Source organism: Chrysemys picta, chromosome 7 (assembly GCF_011386835.1).
Source record: "Chrysemys picta bellii isolate R12L10 chromosome 7, ASM1138683v2, whole genome shotgun sequence".
Taxonomy (NCBI): Eukaryota; Metazoa; Chordata; order Testudines; family Emydidae; genus Chrysemys; species Chrysemys picta.
In genome coordinates this window covers 24,428,244-24,448,775 of record NC_088797.1, presented here as the reverse complement: position 1 = coordinate 24,448,775, position 20,532 = coordinate 24,428,244, and the positions used below count along the sequence as shown (strand labels likewise).

The following is a 20,532-nucleotide window of genomic DNA, read 5'->3' as shown; positions in this document are numbered from 1 at the left end:
TCTGTAACTACATGGAACAAGGCAAGACAAAGGACACTTTTCTCTTTTCTACCCTGCTCCTCCTTTCCTCTTGTCCCCCCCCCCCCCAAAAGCCAGGAAAGAAGGGTTGAAAATGCTTCGGGCAGGGGATCCATTGTGCCCTCGCCCTCCCCTGGGTGGGGAGGGGTAGCTCAGTGGTTTGAGAATTGGCCTGCTAAACCCAGGGTTGTGAGTTCAATCCTTGAGGGGGCCATTTAGGGATCTGGGGCAAAATCAGTACTTGGTCCCTTCCAGTTCTATGAGATAGGTATATCTCCATATATTATATTATTATTACACACGTACACACACTCCACCCACCATGGCTTCATACAACTGCTGTAGCTCGGTCTGAATGATTGGTGGGGGAGGAAACCAGTTGTGAATAGGGTGACTATTCTGTGCTTCAGCAACCTCTCAAAGCACTTCCTCACTGTGAATGTACTCAACAATGTGGCTCAAGATTCCATCCTGTTAGGGGGCAATATCTTGGCTACTTGCAGCCTAGCTTGAAGGTCTTAGTCTGTTCTAGGGTGTAGATAGCTCCTCCAATCTTTCTCTTTACTCTCCCTTTATGTTCAGAGGCATACTGGGGACTTAATCTTGAGAAGGTCTTGGAGAAAAAAAACTACCTCCCCACTCTGGCTTTGTACAGGAGATGCATGTTTTACTTTATTCCTCATCCATCTTTTTCATGAGGCAATCTTTAGTGAAAGTACAGACCAAGAACAAACTTCAGCTTTGCTTTTGCAGGCAGGGATTTAAATCCAAAGCTTCTTACAGCCAGAGAAAAACTAAAGGTAACCAACTCTAACCACTCTTCTCTCCTTAGCATGTTCAGCACTGGGGAGGCATTTTACTGTTGCTTCATATCTGGAGCAGGATTACTTCAGACTTTGGGTGCCCATCTTTTTGATTAAGCATTTTTACTATATTCAGAACAATCACTACAACTATTGCTCCCACTTTAAAACAAAAACAAAAAAATATATCTTTCCTGCTCAAAAAAAAAAAAAAAAACAGAAGCAGATCTTCCTGTAATGAGAAAGGGGAGAAGAGCTGAAGATTCCTTAAATTGGTTAGGGACCTTGCTATTAGCATATCTCATATTAATTATGCCTTTTTTTTTTTCTTACTGCCCATCACTGTATTAAGATATCCTTAATGTTTGGGAAAGCGAGGACAGTTCCCATTGGGGTCTTCCATAACAGGTTACCTAAGGCACTTTCTTATTTATGCCTCACTGCTAAGTCTGTTACCCTTGGAGGCAAAACCTTGTGCTAAATGCCCGCTGTCCAAGCCCATTTGAATACATGCTTATCATCCCACTCTTCTTTTTGTGTAAAATGGCTTTTCTCATGGCCATCTATGTGGGCACCTGGTCACAGAACTAGAAGTGGAGATCTGGGGAGGCTCTAAATTCAGAAACTCCACTTTCTGATAAATCTAGTTTTTCTAAGAAGCTGGTAAATGCTAATTGTTCTCAGTTTGACTTTTCAGTTGTATATAAAAAACCTTTAGAATAACTTTACAAAGTAAAATTAATCCTTTATTAATTAGCTGAAGTATTTAAGAATGGATATTATTAAATAGTAAAATACTTAACATAATTTCTGCTGTATTCATTATGCTTTGCATTATAGCAAAGTTATAGTTAACTGGATGATAATCTGCTTAATTTCCCATGCCAGAATCAAATTTTTGTTTAAGCAGGGGTATGGAGTAATACCGTCCTCTTTAAATTTGGTCATGGAATGTGGATGACATAGACGTGCACAGGGAAATGCTTGCTGAATTTGGACTTGGATAGTAACGTTTATTTTGTTTGGCAGACAAGTTCATAGACGAAGGACATCTAACCAAAGTGGAAGAAACAAAGCTTTTGAGAGGTTAGATTTCTGATTTATATAACTCTTTTTGAAACATGTTTTATTAGTAGGTGTGTTTAAAATAAAAGTTTCTGATTTAAACCAATAACTTAGTAATTTTTTTGTTAAATATAAGGTAATTTTTTAACAAGTCCACAAAGAGAGTAAATATAGTTAGTGTCCATTGATACATCACTATATAACTATTTTATGGGGGAAATCATAAGGAAACTATTTTGAGGGATGAGGGCGTGTGGAGGACTGGTCTTCACTGACTTCTCACCTGTGTATTTCTCATCCAAAGGTTTTTTAAAAAGGAATTTTTTGCAAGCTTGTTTAAAATCTCTCACTACTAAATAAATTTCAGACTGAGTTTTTTTCACTGAGCAGAACCAGAACCAGAAAATATTAGTTAGTCTTAGTTAACAGCTAAGAGGAAAAAGGTGTGGGGTTTTTGTAAATAATCTAGAAATAGCCAAACAGTGTTAAAATGAACCCTAATCTTATAAACCTGCTTTTTTAAAGATAAAACATAAATGTGCGACCCTTTAAAGTTTGTCACTTTCTTGTTTCATGATCTTTTTATAAGGAAAACTAAAATACAAATATTTATTTATGGGCAACTTAAGTTCCTTAATATTAATGAGCTCATGTTGCAGAGCCAAAATCAGGAATGCTACAGATGTTAGTAATTTATGATAGTCCCCCACATGGAGCACAATATTAACATTTTAATATTTTGTTTGTTCAGTGGATATAGTGGTAAAGTGCTGACATTTAACAATTTTTTCATCCTTTCCATGAATGTTTCTTAATATATCAGAGTATTGATTTCTGCCCATCTATCAGCATAGATAGTGTTACATTTAAACATATTTTGGTCATTCCGGATTCCAGCTTTGTTTTTAGAATTACTTCATCTTCTCTGTGCAACTCCATTTTAGCTTGTTACCAAGCTTGTATAAACTCCAGACAACATGCCATGTTTGGCAAAAGAATGCATACAATAAGCCTAACTGTAATTTAACACTTGCATGCCAGTATTATCTTGCAAAATGATGAGCTATTTTTAGTGTTTATTAATACTGTAATAAGTATGGTGTCAACAAATTTTAAAATAGATTTTATTTTATCTCATGCATTAAAGTAACTCACTTTCACTATTGAAAGTGTGAAAAGATTGAAATGAAAGAAAAATCCCAGGAAAGAGCTTTGTGTTACCAAATTGTGGTATATAAAAATTAGTCAAATTTTTCATTAAAGTGCAATACCTGCAGATTTTGAAAAAGTGAGCTTAGTATTCATGAAAGTAGGAGACTACACTAAATAGTTGTATAGTTAGCTACTGGCCAGATTTTGATTGCAGTTACATTGGGGTAAACGCTGAGTAACTGAGATCAGAATAGGACTACTGAATTAATTTCTGTCCTTAAGTCTGCCACTGCTCCTCCTGAAAATACCCCTATTATTTTTAATATTTGTTTGGCTTCTTAACCAAGGATGACCAAAAAACTACCTGAACATTGTGGCATTAGACACAGGCAAATATCCATAAGAAAGTAGGATGAGGCTACCAAAGTCATTTGTACTTGATGAATTCTGGTTTCCAGAATAGAAACCTAGTTCCTCACCCTACCAAGCTACTTGGGGCTTGCCACACAGTAACTCATCATGTAACTCAGTAATTTGCTGCGTGGACGTGCAGTGAAAGTCCTGGAGCAGTTGAGCATTCTGTGTTTTCAAGCTGCAGTATGCTAATTCACACTCCAGGACTTTCACTGAGTTACTGAGCAGCAATCTGGTGTGTGGTAGATTCACATCCTGGCTCGTTGCGCAATAATTCACCATCTAGGCAAGTCACTTTGACTTCTGCCATTTCAGATGCAGAGCCTGCGCATGGTGTCTCCTAAGATCCAGTAAAGTTTAACCCTGATTATGGATCCTGTGTGTGTGTGATGGAATCCAGGGTCTAGAACTTGTACCTTTTATCCTATTTTGCATAGAGCAAATATTAACACTTCCTTATATGCATATATATGGAAATGGAGTTACCTGATGTAAAACTTGCATATCTTAACATTTCTGGAATAGCCACTGACATAAACAACATGGGAGAAACTTTTAGAGCCTAAATTTGACAGTGCTTGTCTAGCCACCTAGGTTTTAAAGCAAATATGTTATTTTGGTTAATGCTTGTCAGAGCTCCAAAGGCAATTTTATGGACTTGATTATAATTATTTGGTAGTTACTATGTGCCATAAAGTACCATAAAGTGCTTTAAAAACATTACTGAATGAAACCTTTTATCCCTGTAAGACAGGGAAGTACTTCTCTCACTTTACAGACAGGGAAAGTTAGATGCTGAGGTTAAGCAACTTGTCCATGGTAAGTGTGAAGCAGAGCAAGGAAATAGCTGCCAGAACTCATGAACCATTAGTCTTAGGGGAAGGCATATGTTGATGGCTACCACCTTCTTTCTTGACTAACATCTGTTAACAAAAATGAGGTACCTTGTTTGCAGTTTACCTTCTGTTGTGACTCACACATCTGGATGTTCCTCTGACATAATGACCTGGTACAATCTTTTTATCCTTGTCCTGTAAGAAAGGGAAAAGTGTATTCTGTTAACCTATCTGTGTCTTACCCTTTGACCGCTTGTCTGTTTCCCAGAACAAGGGCATTAGTTTCTGTTGAATTTGTTTTTGCTTTTCAGTTCCACGGAGTCATTGTCTGACAAGAAATAGCAAGTTCACAATGTCTGATAACTTTCTTTTACATAATTTGATATGCCAATTCTGATAGGTTTCCCATGTACTTATTTATCTATAACTGCATGTCCTTTCTTCCCTCTTCTGCCAGATGCTTTTATTTTTTATTTATTTATTTATTTATTTATCGGCATGTACATTAAACATCAGCAGGTGAAGACAGGATTTGTGATGACAGTGCTTCATGCTGATATGGAAGGAAAGACTCTATACTGGGAGCATTATAATAGCTATCTATCTAAATCCCCCATTACCTGGCACTTGTGCCCAAGGAGAAGGGTCCACCAATTTGTGGGTAGACAACAGTGCTATCTGAACAAGCCAGAGTGCAATGAGCCAAGAATACTTTATTATATGTGTCCTCAAGCCTTGATGATGAGGGCATGATTCATATTCTTGTCTTTTGGTTCATTGTGTCTGTGTGCATCCATCTGAGCTAAATTGAAGTTCAGAAATAAAATTAAGCTATTACAGGCACATAAAGTGAGTCTTTGGCCTTGTTGAGTCAAGCGGACTGTTGCATGGGAAAAGGATGAATTAGTATAATGAAGTCCACTTCCCTTCCCATTTTTTCTCTTTGTGAGGCCTCTAGACCTAGCCAAAAAACTGCTTTCAGGGTTCCACTAAACTTCACGTAACTATCTAGTGGACAGAATATAGAAGGCTGATGATCCATAAGCCCTTTCAGAGGTGCTTTTGTGCAAGCATGTAGACCATTTCCTATTAACATAACCTAAACTTAAAACTATTTTTAAAAAACTAGTTAAAATACTGATGATTTGCATTACTAAGATTAATCTTTATTCATAGTTCATTTCAAATTTATATTACAACACAATGTACCTAGGCATCTATTGCTGTTGTTTTACTTATTCAAAACACTGCAAAATCAAGTTTTGTCCTCAGCAGCATTTTCTTTCCATCATGATACAATATCTGTATTGTTCTGGAAATGTTGCTGCTGTTTTTTCTGATTTGTTCCCGGAAAGACTGAACAAAACAACCAGCTTTTACACTGGGTTCCAACTGGCAAGAGTACAGCTTTAAACAAAAGCCGAAGCTATCTATGAGGCAGTTACCATCTCATGTTAGACTGTAACATTAAATATTTGATCCTACGGCCATTTAATTCATTTTGGAGTGGGATTTTAAAGACTCAAGAAAAGCACTGGCTTTTATTAAAGCACAAGTGTAACAGTTCTCTTCAGTTCTGCACTTTAAGCAGCATCTAGCAGTAGATCTAGAATTTATACGAAGGGGGGAGGAAAAGCCATAGGAAACACACACACATTTTAATTGAGGTTCTCCTTGTCTCTTACAGAAAACCAAGCAAGAGCAAAAGAATCTGATTTGTCAGATACTCTTAGTCCAAGCAAGGAGAAAAGCAGTGACGACACTACAGGTAAATTTGGGTGTAAATTTCTGCAAAATGGCTTTGGTGTTCGTAAGTATGTTAAGGTTTGCTATTAGAATCTAGAACATAAGCTACATTTCATATTTAGCTCAGCCAAATAAAGTGTAATTAAAGAACAACATGAGATATAGTATTTTGCTACCTTGTAACCAGGTTGGGGATGGGGGAGAGTGAGGACAGTAAAGATTTCTCTGATCTGTTTGTAGAATCTGTTTGTAGAACTTGACTCTAGTCTACCCACTGTTTTAAAGCAATTTAACTTTTTTGTTTTAGATGCCCAAATGGATGAACAAGAGCTAAATGAACCTATTGCTAAAGTATCTCTTTTAAAAGGTAAACAAATGTACATATTTTTTAACTTTAAGATGTAGTGTGACAGATCCAAATTCTGAATAATACATGCGTGTTTTATTCTAGGACTCTGTATTTCTGTCAGATGAATATTTGTAGCTAAGTGAGAAGTGCTCAAGTTTAAATATTTAAATTACTTTATTAAGGAAGTATGTTTGAAAAGAAATCGTGATTCATTCATCTGAAATTAAATAATGTAGCCAAGTGTTAGTGTAGAGATAAGTGACAATTTAAAATTAGAGTACTCTTTTTTTCCCCAGTTCACACCAGTGCTGCTAAAATAAATCTTCATGTGTAACTTAAAGCACAAGTCAAGAAAATAATAGTTTCTCTTCATGTTCTGTTTCTCGGTTGTTAATCAGTCTCTCTCTTCTGGTCATTGTTACCCAATAATGCTTAAAATGGCTGCTATCTGTGTAAATTGTTTCCATCAGTGATGAAAAAGACTCCTTAGTTTGTAATTTGGTATTATTTATATTTAAAGAACTGTTAAATCTTCAATTATGAATGTATTTATGGTTTATCATAGATGGTATGTTAGATTTTTCAGGTTTTGCTAAACAAAACAGCCTATGTTGGATATATTAGCTTTGGACATTGAAATTAGAAAATCAGATTCTTCTGTAGGAGACCTTCATACTGCAGTCAGACCTAAAAATGTATCTACTGTTTAACTGGAAACTTGCCATGTTCAGCAAATTAATTTTTTCAAATTGATCACATGAAAAATAGATTAAATACAAGTGATAAAATATTAATATACCATTATATTTAGCATGTTGAAAGGTAAACTTTTGCTTCACTTCTGTAATTATTGACTTTTTTCTTTTATGGTCAGCAGTGACACAGTTCTTATGTTGGGTTACAAATGAAAGGAACACTACTAACTTTTTGTTTGCTCAAAAAACTTGGAAACCATACAGAAACCTGAAAGGCTAACGTAAGATCACTTCCTCGGTTGTATATATTTTCCCAAATTTTTACTGGAAAAGATGAGATTTTTATATCTGAAGTACTTCAGAGCAATTACAAAATGTTCAGTGATATAGCTAACCAACAAAAATACATGGAGTATAGCTTATTTTGGCAGATTAGAGTCTGGTGAAACAGTTTAAGAATTCAAGTGTTTGAAAAGTCGAGGACATATCAATAAGTTTGGTTTGGTAACTGTAATTAATGCCATTAATGGGAACGTAGATGTATGCACTGACTTAATCTGCCAATAGATAAAGTTTAATACTGTCATGTTCCATAAGTTAACATAATTAATTTAATATTTTTAGTAGTAAATTTCAATATGTGGAATGTGTTGCCTCTTTCAAAGAAAAGCTATATGAATATTACTGGTTGTGAATTTTATCATAATATGTTGTTGAAGTAGACAAACCTTGAAGTACAAAATATGTGTGTATACTTCAGAATGTGTGTTTGTCTGCAGTTCTTCTTATGCAGGACAGAAAGCCAAGAAATAATTTGCAATATGTCATGTAGTACAATAGCAAATCCCTGTTCACCCACATTTCAAATTTATTTATTTATTTATTTCAACCAGGAACTGATTTCTAATGTTGCCATATAATTCATTAATCCCTCTGTATTTAATTTATTAAATTTTGTCTTAAGGTTGAAATATTATAATTCAACTATGTAAATGAGTTCAAGGATGAAATTTGTAAAACAGGGTATCAGACTACGAAAGAATTCACTTATTTAAAAATCAGTTTGTCTGCCTTGTAAGATATGTATGCTGTACTGTAGGCAAAAAATACCTTATTACAGAAGTATTACTTTTACCATTCTAAAACAGTTTATTTTTTTAAGAGCAATTCTGGAAGTCAACATGATTTTAATCATGTTTTTGGTGGGGAAAAAAAGTAATGGTGGAAAAGAGCTGACAGACCATCTAGTTCCCTTTCCTATAATATGCAAGTGGGTTCCTATTGATTTATTCATGAATGCTTTAGCTACCCTATATCTGCTTATGTCATGTGAGAAGAGAAGATTTTGGCCAATCAGGTCCCAGCAAAATCAAACATTAGTTTTCTCAAACAGCACTAAAACTAGAGATCCCAAATCAGTCACATTACTTTACGTAAGCCACTCCTTCAAGCAGGTATAATTATTCACACCTGTGAATTATTTATATGTGCTACAACCTTTCCACAATTGAAAATCCAAGTAGTCATCAGTACTGAACTTCCAAATTATTTCCAGCAGGAAAGTAATTTCGTTTTTTACATTTTAGTATTTTGTTTTGCCATACAAGAGAAATAATACTGCTGTTGAATTACACATTCAATAAATTACTTTAGAAGTTGACCAACCTCATTCATTTGCATGCTGAAATTGTTTATTGCTCCTTACAGTCCATTATTATGAAATATCTTTTAAAGATCTTCAGCAATAAATCATTAACTTCTATTGCAATAATTTCACACACAGCCTGTAAGCCAGCAATTTTATTCAACAAACTTTACAGAATGCTGCATTAGGCATCTCGCTTCCCTCCCTACTAAAGAGGGTCTTACTTGTTAGAGTAGGACTCAGTTGGCTTAGCTATGCATTAGTAGAGCCATGGGAAGACAAACGTCTTTCTGAACTAGAAGCTGTTCCTGGGGCTTCTAGGGAAATGCAGAAGTGTCAGATGGAAAACTAGTGTTTCAGTTTGTTCAATTATTTACTGGAATGTAGAAAGCAACTTAGGAAGTTACTGTAATTCATGGAACAAGACGATGGTGATACGTTTCATTTTGCTTCTGTTTCTTCCATGTGTGTTTTCTATCATTAAACTTCAAATTTATTAACACTGTTTCTACTTTATACAAGCCGAAGTGTGGGGAAAAAAAATCCATAATACTTTGTGCATTTGCCAGACTTTGTTTTGTTGATGAGGTAATGTATTTATCAGCCACTAATAAAGGTTTCTTGAAATTTGCCTTTTAAAGACAGGCTAAGTCTCTCAGTAGCTGATAATTACAAAGAAAAGTTGAAGAATTAAAAATAGGTGTCTGTGTCCAACAAATACAGCACCAGGAAACAATCAAGGCAGCTAGCACTGATAGTGCTTATCATCAACTTCCTAATGTTTCTTTAGATTACAAATGATGCATTCAGTTGTTACTTAATACAGTTTGCATACTCAGTGTTTCAGGAATTTGACAAAAACTTACGTGTTTAATCTAATTTATTTGATTTCTGTAGAACAATGTTTTTCCCCAAAGGGAGGCTCACTATTGGATAGGGTTCTTCAAGAGCCCTGGAAGTGAGCTAGGTGCCTCAAATATGAGAGCTGTGCAAATGTCTTACTTCATGAAATTGCTTCCACAGATTCTGACTCTTATGGATGCACATGTATATGGGACAACTAAAAGGCAGAGCCTAGCCAGGATTCTTTGTTTATATATGTACAGTAAGACCACTTCTGTAAAGACAACCATATAGTTCTCTTGGTGCCTTTTTTTTCCTGCCTGCCCTCAGATTTGGAAGTGTTGGTCTGATCTGGGTTTTATTTTTCCTGTACTGATCTTCTAGGGCCTTAAAATTTATTTGATGGCAGATTCTGACATTAGAAAGATAATTTCAGTTGTGTGGAAAATGTTTCTAGAAGTTGTCCCTCACAGACCATCATAGGATATGCCTCACATGTTTGTGACATGGCTCACGGCCTTAAGAAGAATATCCATGTTCAGACTTCTTGCTTTGAACCAGATTGGTGGGGGAACAAATTATACTAACTTTTACACAGCAGTTCTAACACTATCCATGGAGACAAAAATAGAAGTCGACCTTGATATTTAAGGAAGTGATTAACTTATTCTTTCAGTGCACTGATGCTTTGATGTGAGGCACAAGTTTTAAGGGTTGGCAGATATATTGGAGCCAGCACTAACTTCTGTGCCCCTGGCGTTCTGATTATCTTAGGCCTTGGCTACACTGGCAATTCACAGCGCTGCACTTGCTGCGCTCAGGGGTGTGAAAAAACAGCCCCCCTGAGCGCAGCGAGTGCAGCGCTGTAAAGCGCCAGTGTAATCAGCGCCTGCAGCGCTGCACGCTCGCTCGCAGCACTGCAAGCTATTCCCCTCGGAGAGGTGAAGTACTTGCAGCACTGCGAGAGAGCTCTCGCAGCACTGCGAGAGAGCTCTCGCAGCACTGCGAGAGAGCTCTCGCAGCACTGCGAGAGAGCTCTCGCAGCACTGCGAGAGAGCTCTCGCAGCACTGGCGGCGCGACTACACTTGCGCTTCACAGCGCTGCCGAGGCAGTGCTGTGAATCCGCGAGTGTAGCCAAGGCCTTAGATACAGATAATCTCAGGCACTTGTCTTGAAGCTATTTTGAATGTTGCGCTTTGCATTCTTTCCCTATCACACTTCACTTTGTATCAGTGTCTGCTTTTGGGAGGAGGGTTTGTCCTATTTTTATATTTGCCTTATTAATTCTGTTATAGGTCACAACTATTTGTGAGATCAAGAAATATTGTTTTGAAGAAGAAACTTAAGTCTAGATAAATATTCTAAAATATTTTGTTTTTACTTTCACTTTCTTCCCACTTGAAAGATTAACTCTTAAAGATTGAAGTAGTTTACCGCTAAACAGTATTTGAAGACTGTTTATAACTCTCTTCAGTTGCATCTGAAGAAGTGAGGTTCTTACCCACGAAAGCTTATGCTCCCAATACTTCTGTTAGTCTTAAAGTTGCCACAGGACCCTCTGTTGCTTATAACTCTCATATCACTGATAAGTTTACATGAATTCCTTCTGCAAATCTTTGTGTGGCAATTAAAGGGAAAATTGTACAATATTTATTTTGGGATACTCTAGTCCCGTTTAGACTTTAGAAAATATCTTGTGCTATTCTAGATGTGGAAATATACATTCCACAAATTTTAATGGAAACCCTTAATTAAAGCTAGAATGGCCAAAACATTAAGCCCAGTCATATTAGAATTGCATGCAAAATTGCAACAAGCAAGGGAAAGAGCAAGTAGACTGTGTGTTCCAATTCTGATTAAGGTTGTTCTGAAGAACAATTTGCAAAATTATACATTTACAAACTAACTGCCACACAGTTCAGTAATCTTTGATTACTATGTAGAGCTGGTTGATAACTTTTTGATAAAATTTTCTTTGTTGGAAAATATTGATTCATAAAAATTGGAACTGTTTGAGACGTACTGGGCTCAAGGAAACTATGTCACGAGAGGTTTCTCAGGTTCTGGATGGAATTTCTGGTCAAAATAAGAGCAACTGGCCCCTGAAGAGCCTGGAAACTAGGGCAGTCATTTGGAATGTGGGAGAGTCAGGCTCAAGTCCTGTTCTACCTGATTTGGAGCAGGTACTTGAACCCAGGTGTCCCAGGTTCCAGGTGAGTGCCCCTAGTCACTGGGCTGTAGGGTCAATTTCTCTCTCTCTCTGACCCAATTAATATTTATTTATACAAAGTGGAACAGCTCAAACAGGAAAGAGATCTGAGTTCAAGCCTCTGCTCAGGATCAATCTCTCCTGTTTGAGTTGTTCCATTTTGTATAAATAAATATCCGTTTGGTCCGAGGAGGATGGGGGAGAGGGGAAAAAAAACAAAAGTATGGCTATTGCCTTCTCCCACTCTGTGGGCCTGTCTGATAACTTGAATAGTTTTCCAGCTCCTAAGGAACAGTGTTACTGTTAAATGGAATCTACAATTGATGGGAGAGAAGCTGTCCACCAGAGATCTTAGAGTAGAAATCTCAGCTATCTATCGGTGGGGCACTACTTCTTTACCATACCTGACTTGAACACAACTTGTTTCCAGTACATGAATGAAAAGGTTGACAATCTAGGCGGGACAAAATGTCCAACTACACAAGCATTTATCTCTGGGAGACTGAGAACGATGCCTCTGTAATAAAGAAAAACTGTGGTTAGAAACTCCGGTTGACCATAGAAGAAAATATTTTGTTCAATTTTTCCTCAGTTTTCAGTTTTCCTATTTTGTCCTTTTTTATAATCCCAGTATGTAAAAATCTAAACGCTAGAATTGTGTTTTTTAAAGAAGCTGGCATCATTACTTTCCCATCCACAAGGCGATTGCTGTGGAAATTAATTGTAGGACTTAATTTTTATACCCTTGTAATGATCAAAAAGCTATTCTGTTACATTTCTCATCTCTGCTAGAGATGTTGTAATGGACACCTTTCCTATATTTTGAGGATATAATAAGACACAAACTTGTGGACACACGCAACATGAAATATATATTAATATTCAGTTTGACAAAAATCCAATTTGTTATATTTTAGGGGAGACACCTGGAACAGTGGTCAGCCACAAAGAAAGATCCATGTTCAGGATGTTAACTACCACAGCATGGAAATGTATAACGCTACTTTGGCGTTCAAGGGGAAAATCCATTAATATGTGCTTAAAGAAATTGCAAGAGGTCCAAGACATGGAGTTTATTACTGCACGAATAAGACAAGCACAAGATATTTTTCTGGAGAGATGTGATATGATAAGTACTTTGTGGTGATATGGTGAAATAACTAGCTTATTTAAGAAAAATAATTGAGACAAGGAACTAACTAGAACAGTTATTTCCTTGATCTAATATAAAGCTAAATAAATAAACAAACAAGTATAAACAATATATAGCAAAAGTAAAACTTAATAATGAACAATCATTAGTAGTTTGTCTGGACTCTCCAGCAAAAGTATCTCTGGGTCTTGACTAGGGTTTTTCTTTTGCACAATATAAATTAATTTTAGTTCTGTATGGATTTTGGGATTGTCAGTTTATTAACCATAAGCTATGTAATACATGCTTCTTTTGTTTCTCATGTCTGATAGCTGGACTGTCATGTTCTCCCTATTTTTCTGCAACCAGACAATTGACTTGAATTCCTTGAAGTTTCTACCTTCCATTGATGTAATATATGTAGTCTGTTTCCCTATAAGGGCCTGATTCTATAAACCCTTACGTGAATAACACTTACATGAGAAATGTTAAATACATAAGAGTTTCAAGGATCACATCATAAGATTGAAAATTCCTTGGAGCTAGAACTGTTTCTTTCTCCTTTAGTCTGCCAAGTCATACTACTGGTACTCAGTTATTAATAGACAATGGGAATGATATGCTGTTATTAGTTAAGGTTTTTAAACATTATATTATGTTTCTCCTTTCTGCTATTTGAGTATTCAATAAATTTAAGTTGAAAAAGTATTTTGTATTTATTTCAGACAAATATGAATATTTCCAGTCCATTGGCACAGATGATTTCTTTTTATTCCCTGAGGTCTTTTGTTTGTGCAATGTTATAAATAATACAAAAACTTTGAGATGGGGAAGAACAGATTTGAAAAGTTTTATGTATTGTAATTCATATACTTACCATTATTTGAGCTAAAAATACATCCTTAGCCATGATTTGAGATTAAAGGAACTTTTAATATTTTCAGAGTAATATCACAGTGAAGCTAGGGTTTTTTTAGGCCCAACAAAGTCAAGCCAAGTTTTGGCCTAACATCTGCTTTTCATGTTGACTTCAAATGGCTTGCTCAGCGCTTCTGTAAAATCAGGGTGCTTTCATGTAGGTGCCTACCTTTAGACACCCAAGTTCAAAAATGTTAGCTCAGGTATGGCATTATAAATAATGTTGTGTTTTATATAGTTTTATCATTGCTGAAATGACATACTGAATTCTTTTTGCTAGCAACTTGTGAAGTTGACTTTCAAAGAAACAGTGTACATTCTTTATACTTTACATGCACAAAAAGAACATTTATAATGAAATATCAACAACATTAAGGCTTCATGAATGTAATCCTGAGATATGCCAATTCTATGCAATATTTAAAAAAAAAAGTTTAAATTCACTAAGTGTTATGTAAACTGGGATTCCTTGTTTATGTTATGTTTTTTTGCATGTTGGATTTAACTATGATTGTTTTACTTTCATTTCCCTCAAGATTAAAACAAACTGCTAAATAAATTAATGTGGTTTTTTTTGTTTGTTTGTTTTGTTTTCTAACTTCTATCTAACCCAGTGGTAACTATTGTGGCTAATGTTGCATGATTGAAGCCAAAAACATTGACTGTCTTTATGTGGCAGTACAAATAAAGTTGCTATGAAAACTTCTGCTTTAAAATAAAAATGTTCTTTTATCAGATGAATTGCAGGGTGCACAATCAGAAACAGAGACTAAACAAGAAATTCAGCAGCTGCACAAGGAACTGATTGAAGCCCAAGAGCTAGCTAGAACAAGTAAACAAAAATGCTTTGAACTTCAAGGTGAGACAGAGATAAACAAAATTTGAATGACTGTCCTGCAGAATCAAATTTAAGTGCAAATCCGAGTAATTGTCCTTAAGTAAATATATCAGTTAATCTTAAAAGGGGATGCTTAAACCAATTTTGTCTAATACAGTAAATATTTTGTTTTACTGCCCATATGTAGAAAAAGGCAGGTGTCTCTAGCTTATAAGTAATCTTTTATACAAAACCCAAATTTTGGGCCTAAATTGACATGACAGTCTCCTTTGAGCAGTACCACACCTTTAAGTGAGTTAATGAAATGCAAAATTTATTTATCTGTGTGTATTCATTGATTCATCTATTTTAAGTGGATAATAAAGGTAGTTAAATGAGTTCAGTGATAGCTAGATCATTTTTTAGACTCCCCATCCATACTTCCTGTTATAATCGTATCAGTGCAAATAACAAAAGTGTTGGTTTGCTTTTGCAGAAAACTATGTAATGTAGCTCAAACTCATTGTAATAAACATTCTTTTAGGAAATCTCTACAAATTTCTTTCTATATGCTTCCCCCGACACACAATACAGTTGCATTTCCAAGACAAAATGACTGGCAATATTAATTGTTTACAACTTAAATTAATTATACTACTACCAAAAATCATTTAAAAGTATTAACTTTTTATTAAACTACTTACATGTGTATTAGCTTTGATGATTTGTGAAATAATCTGATTATCTTAATCTTTCAAACTCAATTTTTGGGAAAATAATTTGACTTTGAGATTAACTGTTAAACTATACAGCTGAACATTTTTTTAAATTTTTTAACTAATTACAACTTCAGGCACATTTCTACTTTCATTTATAGCACTACTGGAAGAAGAGAGAAAAGCATACCGGCTGCAGGTTGAGGAGTCCACCAAGCAAATACAGTTTCTGCAAGGTATGAAATAATTGATTTTTCTCTTCATTCTTTATACCTCAGGCATAAAAGAAAATACTTGAGTCACTTTTGGTGGCATTGGGTAACTTTTTATAAAAGGAAATAATTATCTATGAATCTTAGTCTAATTTCTCTTGTTGAGAGTTGAACTGTGTCAATTTATGCTTCTCAGTGATTCATACACTTCTGATTCATTGTATTTTCTAGGTTTTAGCAGGAAATAATCTCTAGTGTACATTTTTTCTCTCTCCCTTTCACCTTTAGATTCTCCAAAAAGGCCTGCTGGAGAATCTTACATTGTCTTTTGACAGGCATTCTGAACTTGACAGGCATGCTCAATTCTTAGTGATTTAGGTTTTATGCCCTGGTCAGCTTCTTTCCTTATTGGTAAAACTTCCCTAAATAAGTTCTTCTGTCCATTCCAAAGTAACTTCCAAATTCAGAATCTGAAACAATAAAAATGTTAGTGGAACCACTACCTATACTTTTATGAAGGAATGGCATTGCTAGCTGTTTCCACCTGAGGTAAATAAGCAAACCATGAGTTTTCCAGCCCAAAACAGATAAAGCAAAATGGAATCCAATGCTTACATCACTCTTGCATTCACACTTGTGGATCTGGAAGCAACCATCACCAAACTAAGGAAGAACAACTTCTATGAGAAGAAAAATAGCTACAGCAAATGAGTTTACAGGTGATAATTTCAGTAATATACCACTCACACTGAAAAGTGTATAGAGTCCTGCATATGCCTTCCAGCAAAAATATGTAGTCCTTTCCCAGGATAATGTCCTCCTGCAGAAAAATCTGAGGCATAATCTGATTTAAGCTGGCTGCTCTGTTAACAACCTAGCCGAAAACTGTCTCCAACCAAACAAAGCAGTAGCAAAAGTGGGAAATCTGATTCTGGAGGAGGAGAAATCTCAACAAGGATCCCTCAAATTGTTTCTTTACTATTATTTTGTAGAGTGGGGAAGGTTTGCCACTGGCAAAAAATAAGCCACAGAGCCTGTCCACAAACCTGGCAGACCCACACTGAGGCCCTGTGTCTCTGCTCTAACTCTTTTCTTCTGCTATCTCCCTAGCTCCTTGCCGGTTATGCTTTACAGTGAACTCCTGGAAGATGTTCTAGTATATTTTCTAGGAGATCTGTATGGGTTAGGAGAGTGGACAGTGGTCAGACTCATCACACCTCTGGCCCACCACTCTTCCTTGACCTGCATCTGTGATGTCCAGAGAAGAGTGGGGGGTGGGAAGGGGTAGTGCCCCAGAAGCAGCTGAATCCCTACCTCCACAAGAGTAGTTCTCCCTCCATCCATGGATAGGAAGAGTAGGGAGACTGTAAGGGCCCATGTAATTAGTCACTGTACAATTAAAGGGTTCAGATCAGATGAGGTAATTGCAGACCAGGGACTTGAACCTGGATCTCATAGGTGAGTACCCTAGCCACTGGGATATTGGCTATTCTGGTGTTGGACAGGGGGTATTTCTGACTCATTCTTACTTAGACCAGAAAATCCATCCTGGACCGGAGAAACCATTCCCATCCAAAATTTAATCCCAACTATGAAGTTAAATCTGGAACTGAGGTGCTAGAGGTGTTATTATTAATCTACTTAGAATATAGTGCTAACAGAGATAAATCACCACTTGTACTTTTTTAAGAGTATAATATTTGCGAATGTAACTATTTGAATCACGTTTTTATTTTTTAATTCCATTGAGCTTCAGTTGGTTAAGGAAGGAGTTTTTTCCCTCTAGGCTTTCTTCAAATGTAATAAATATAGCTTAGAAAAAATCTATACTGTACATGTACACATTCCTTTCTAGCCCAGCTGCATAGGTTGCAGGAAGATATTGAGAATCTTCGTGAGGAAAAGGAGAATGAAATTTCAAGCACTCGAGATGAATTGCTAAGTGCTCAAGATGAGATTCTGCTACTTCAACAAGGGGCAGAAAAAGCTGCATCAGAACGAGACACTGATATTGCTGCTTTGCAAGAAGAGCTGCAGGAGGTGCGGGCTGAACTTGAACGCTGGCGGAAAGAAGCCTCAGAATACGAAAAAGAAATTGGCAATCTTCAAGCCAGTTTCCAGCTGCGATGTCAGCAGTGTGAGGATCAGCAGAGAGAGGAAGCTACTCGTTTACAAGGTAAGAAAGTCACGGCTCATCCTGATGGGAACTGTCACAATCACTTTGAGATGTCTGAATGGTAGATATTTAGAATTAAATTACTCAGGCCAATATTATTCTGTATTTTCTTTACTATCAAAATCCATAGTGTAAACAAACAAATCTGAAATTTAACTAGAAACTTTGCATGAATACACTACAGAATAATTCTACACTGCTTTCTGTCACTTAAATAGCACTTTAAATTTTGTCTAATTATTCCTATAAGATATTAGTTATAAACTTAGCTATGCTTTTCATTGAAATAAGAGGATAGTGGCACTAGCTGAAAAGCATGGCAAACGCCACATATTATAGGAATATACATTACCACAGGAGTTGCAAAGTACTCAGCAAACCTCTGTAGCTGTAATCTTCTAGACATTTGGCTAAGAGGCCTGGAGGACCCACTGGCTTCCAGTTCACTTCTGCTGCCAGTTCAAGGAATCGATCATTTCAGTGCAGTCTATCAAGACTATTGCATTCATATTCGGCAATACAGTTGCAAACCATGATCATGTGAGAGCAGGCAACAAGGCGTTTCTCAGAGGAGGGAATCCAGCTAGGGAACAAATTCCCAGGAGAGAGAAAACTAATCTGGAGTCTGGCACCTTTAGGGCATACTTCAAGATCTACCTCTTTCACAAAAGCTTTTCCAAGTAACCAGAGTGACACAACTACTTCTCCCAACCAATCTCTCTCACTTTGATCAAAGAAAAAGTAAGAGAGCTAGAGACACCAGAAGTTCAGTAGGGAACTTGTTGTGCCAATCTGCTAACCTGCGAGGTGCTCAGATACTACAATGATGGACACCACCAATACAAAAACAATATAGATGATGAATGGAATTGCACCTTACAGAACTGCACTCCAATAGCATCTTCCAGTGTCAACCCCAATTCTGGTGTTTATCTTGAACCTATGTTAGAGGAAAGAGTGATACAAACTTCCCATACTGACATCTACATTAAGAATTTCAAGGAGCTCAGGATACAGATTACAATATACAATAAGAGCAATATAAATTATACTTGTACTGAAATTTCTTCAGTGGTGTGTAGATGGAAGTTGGTACATACACAAGATTTAGAACTCTGCATTAAGTACGCTTTGTGAAGGCCTCTGAGGTATGTCTACACTGCAATTAAAAACCTATGACTGGCCCATGCCAGCTGACTCAGGCTCGAGCTGCGAGGTTGTTTATTTGCAGTATAGATGTCTAGGCCTGGGCTGCAATTCAACAGCTCCGCAGCCCAAGTCAGCTGGCATGGGCCAGCCATGGGTGTCTAATTGCAGTATAGACTTACCCTGAGAGAGCTTTGCCTAATCCAGTCTCTTGTCACTGCATCCCCAAGATTTTCTCTACTAGTTGCACTGGTTGCTGATTTTCACAGATTTGATTTCAAGTTTCCAGTGTTTGCTTTGTTTGCTTTGAATGCTGTGTTACGTGGCTCTAGGACATGTATGGCATCTAGTAACTTCTGATTCTCCTGAACTCTACTAGTGCTAATCATTTTGTAGTTAGATGTCAGTGGCTGGAAAAGCAGATGCTTCAAATGAACTTTTCCATAACTTCTTCAATTTTCAAATTCTAGTAATAGACCTCTAAAGACTTTTTTTTTTTTTTTTTTACAAGTAATAGCCACTATTTCTTAGTGCTGCTAAATGGCAGTTCTGCAGAAAAGGACCTGGGGATTACAATGGACAAGAAGCTGGATATGAGTCAGCAGTGTGCCCTTGTTACCAAGAAGACTAACGGCCTATTGGGCTGCATTAGTAGGAGCCTTGCCAGCAGATCGAGGGAAGTGACTATTCCCCTCTATTCGGCACTGGTCAGGTCACATCTGGAGTATTGCATCCAGTTTTGGGCCCCCCACTACAGAACGGATGCGAACAAATTCAAGAGAGTCCAGTGGAGAGCAACAAAAAGTATTAGGGGGCTGGGGCACATGATTTATGAGGAGAGGCTGAGGGAACTGGGCTTATTTAGTCTGCAGAAGAGACGAGAGGAGGAGGATTTGATAGCAGCCTTCAACTAGCTGAAGGGGGGTTCCAGAGAGCATGGAGCTAGGCTGTTCTCAGTAGTGGCAGATGACAGAACAAGGAGCAGTGGTCTCAAGTTGCAGTGGGGGAGGTCTAGGTTGGATATTAGGAAAAAGTATTTCACTAGGAGGGTGGTGAAGCACTGGAATGGGTTACCTAGGGAGGTGATGGAATCTCCATCCTTGAAGGTTTTAAGGCCCAGCTTGACAAAGCCCTGGCTGGGATGATTTAGTTGGGGTTGGTCCTGCTTTGAGCAGGGGATTGGACTAGATGACCTCCTGAGGTCTCTTCCAACCCTAATCTTCTGCGATTCTAATCTAAGTGTTTAAGTGTCTCAAACTATTAATGTTGGCTTATAATTTGATATATGATATATACTAGTTCTGTGCTACAAAATTTATATAACATAATAATCAACTTGACAAGTTACAGTTTTTACAAATCCTCTCAGATTTTTCCTTGTTACTTTTTGAGGGCACATGAAACATTATTGCTTTGACTGTTTTACTCAGAGTAACTTTACATTGTTTACAGGTGAACTTGAAAAGTTGAGAAAGGAGTGGAGTGATCTAGAAGCTGAATGCCTCTCCTTAAAGAATGAGAATACTTTGCTTGCATCTGAACTTCAGCGACAAGAGAAGGAGCTTCATAGGTAAGAGCTACTGACTCTAAAGGTTACAAATGGCCTTAGCTCAAAAGGTTTCTATAACAGCTAAAAAGG

General features: G+C 36.9%; 1 protein-coding gene across 41 annotated transcripts in view; it reads left to right on the top strand.

Annotated features, from left to right (window-relative positions):
- The window catches only part of SLMAP (sarcolemma associated protein), a 164,327-nt gene that overhangs the window by 125,626 nt on the left and 18,169 nt on the right, over window positions 1–20,532 (top strand). For 32 of the 41 annotated variants that reach the window (XM_065550934.1, XM_065550966.1, XM_065550955.1 and 29 more), the window contains 7 exons: window positions 1,851–1,907; window positions 5,976–6,056; window positions 6,342–6,401; window positions 14,563–14,685; window positions 15,521–15,595; window positions 17,427–17,747; window positions 20,346–20,463. In XM_065550934.1, coding sequence (XP_065407006.1) covers window positions 1,851–1,907; window positions 5,976–6,056; window positions 6,342–6,401; window positions 14,563–14,685; window positions 15,521–15,595; window positions 17,427–17,747; window positions 20,346–20,463 — 835 coding nt within the window. The remainder of the gene's footprint in view (window positions 1–1,850; window positions 1,908–5,975; window positions 6,057–6,341; window positions 6,402–14,562; window positions 14,686–15,520; window positions 15,596–17,426; window positions 17,748–20,345; window positions 20,464–20,532) is intronic. The other 9 variants (XM_065550970.1, XM_065550971.1, XM_065550972.1 and 6 more) reach the window with 1 other exon arrangement.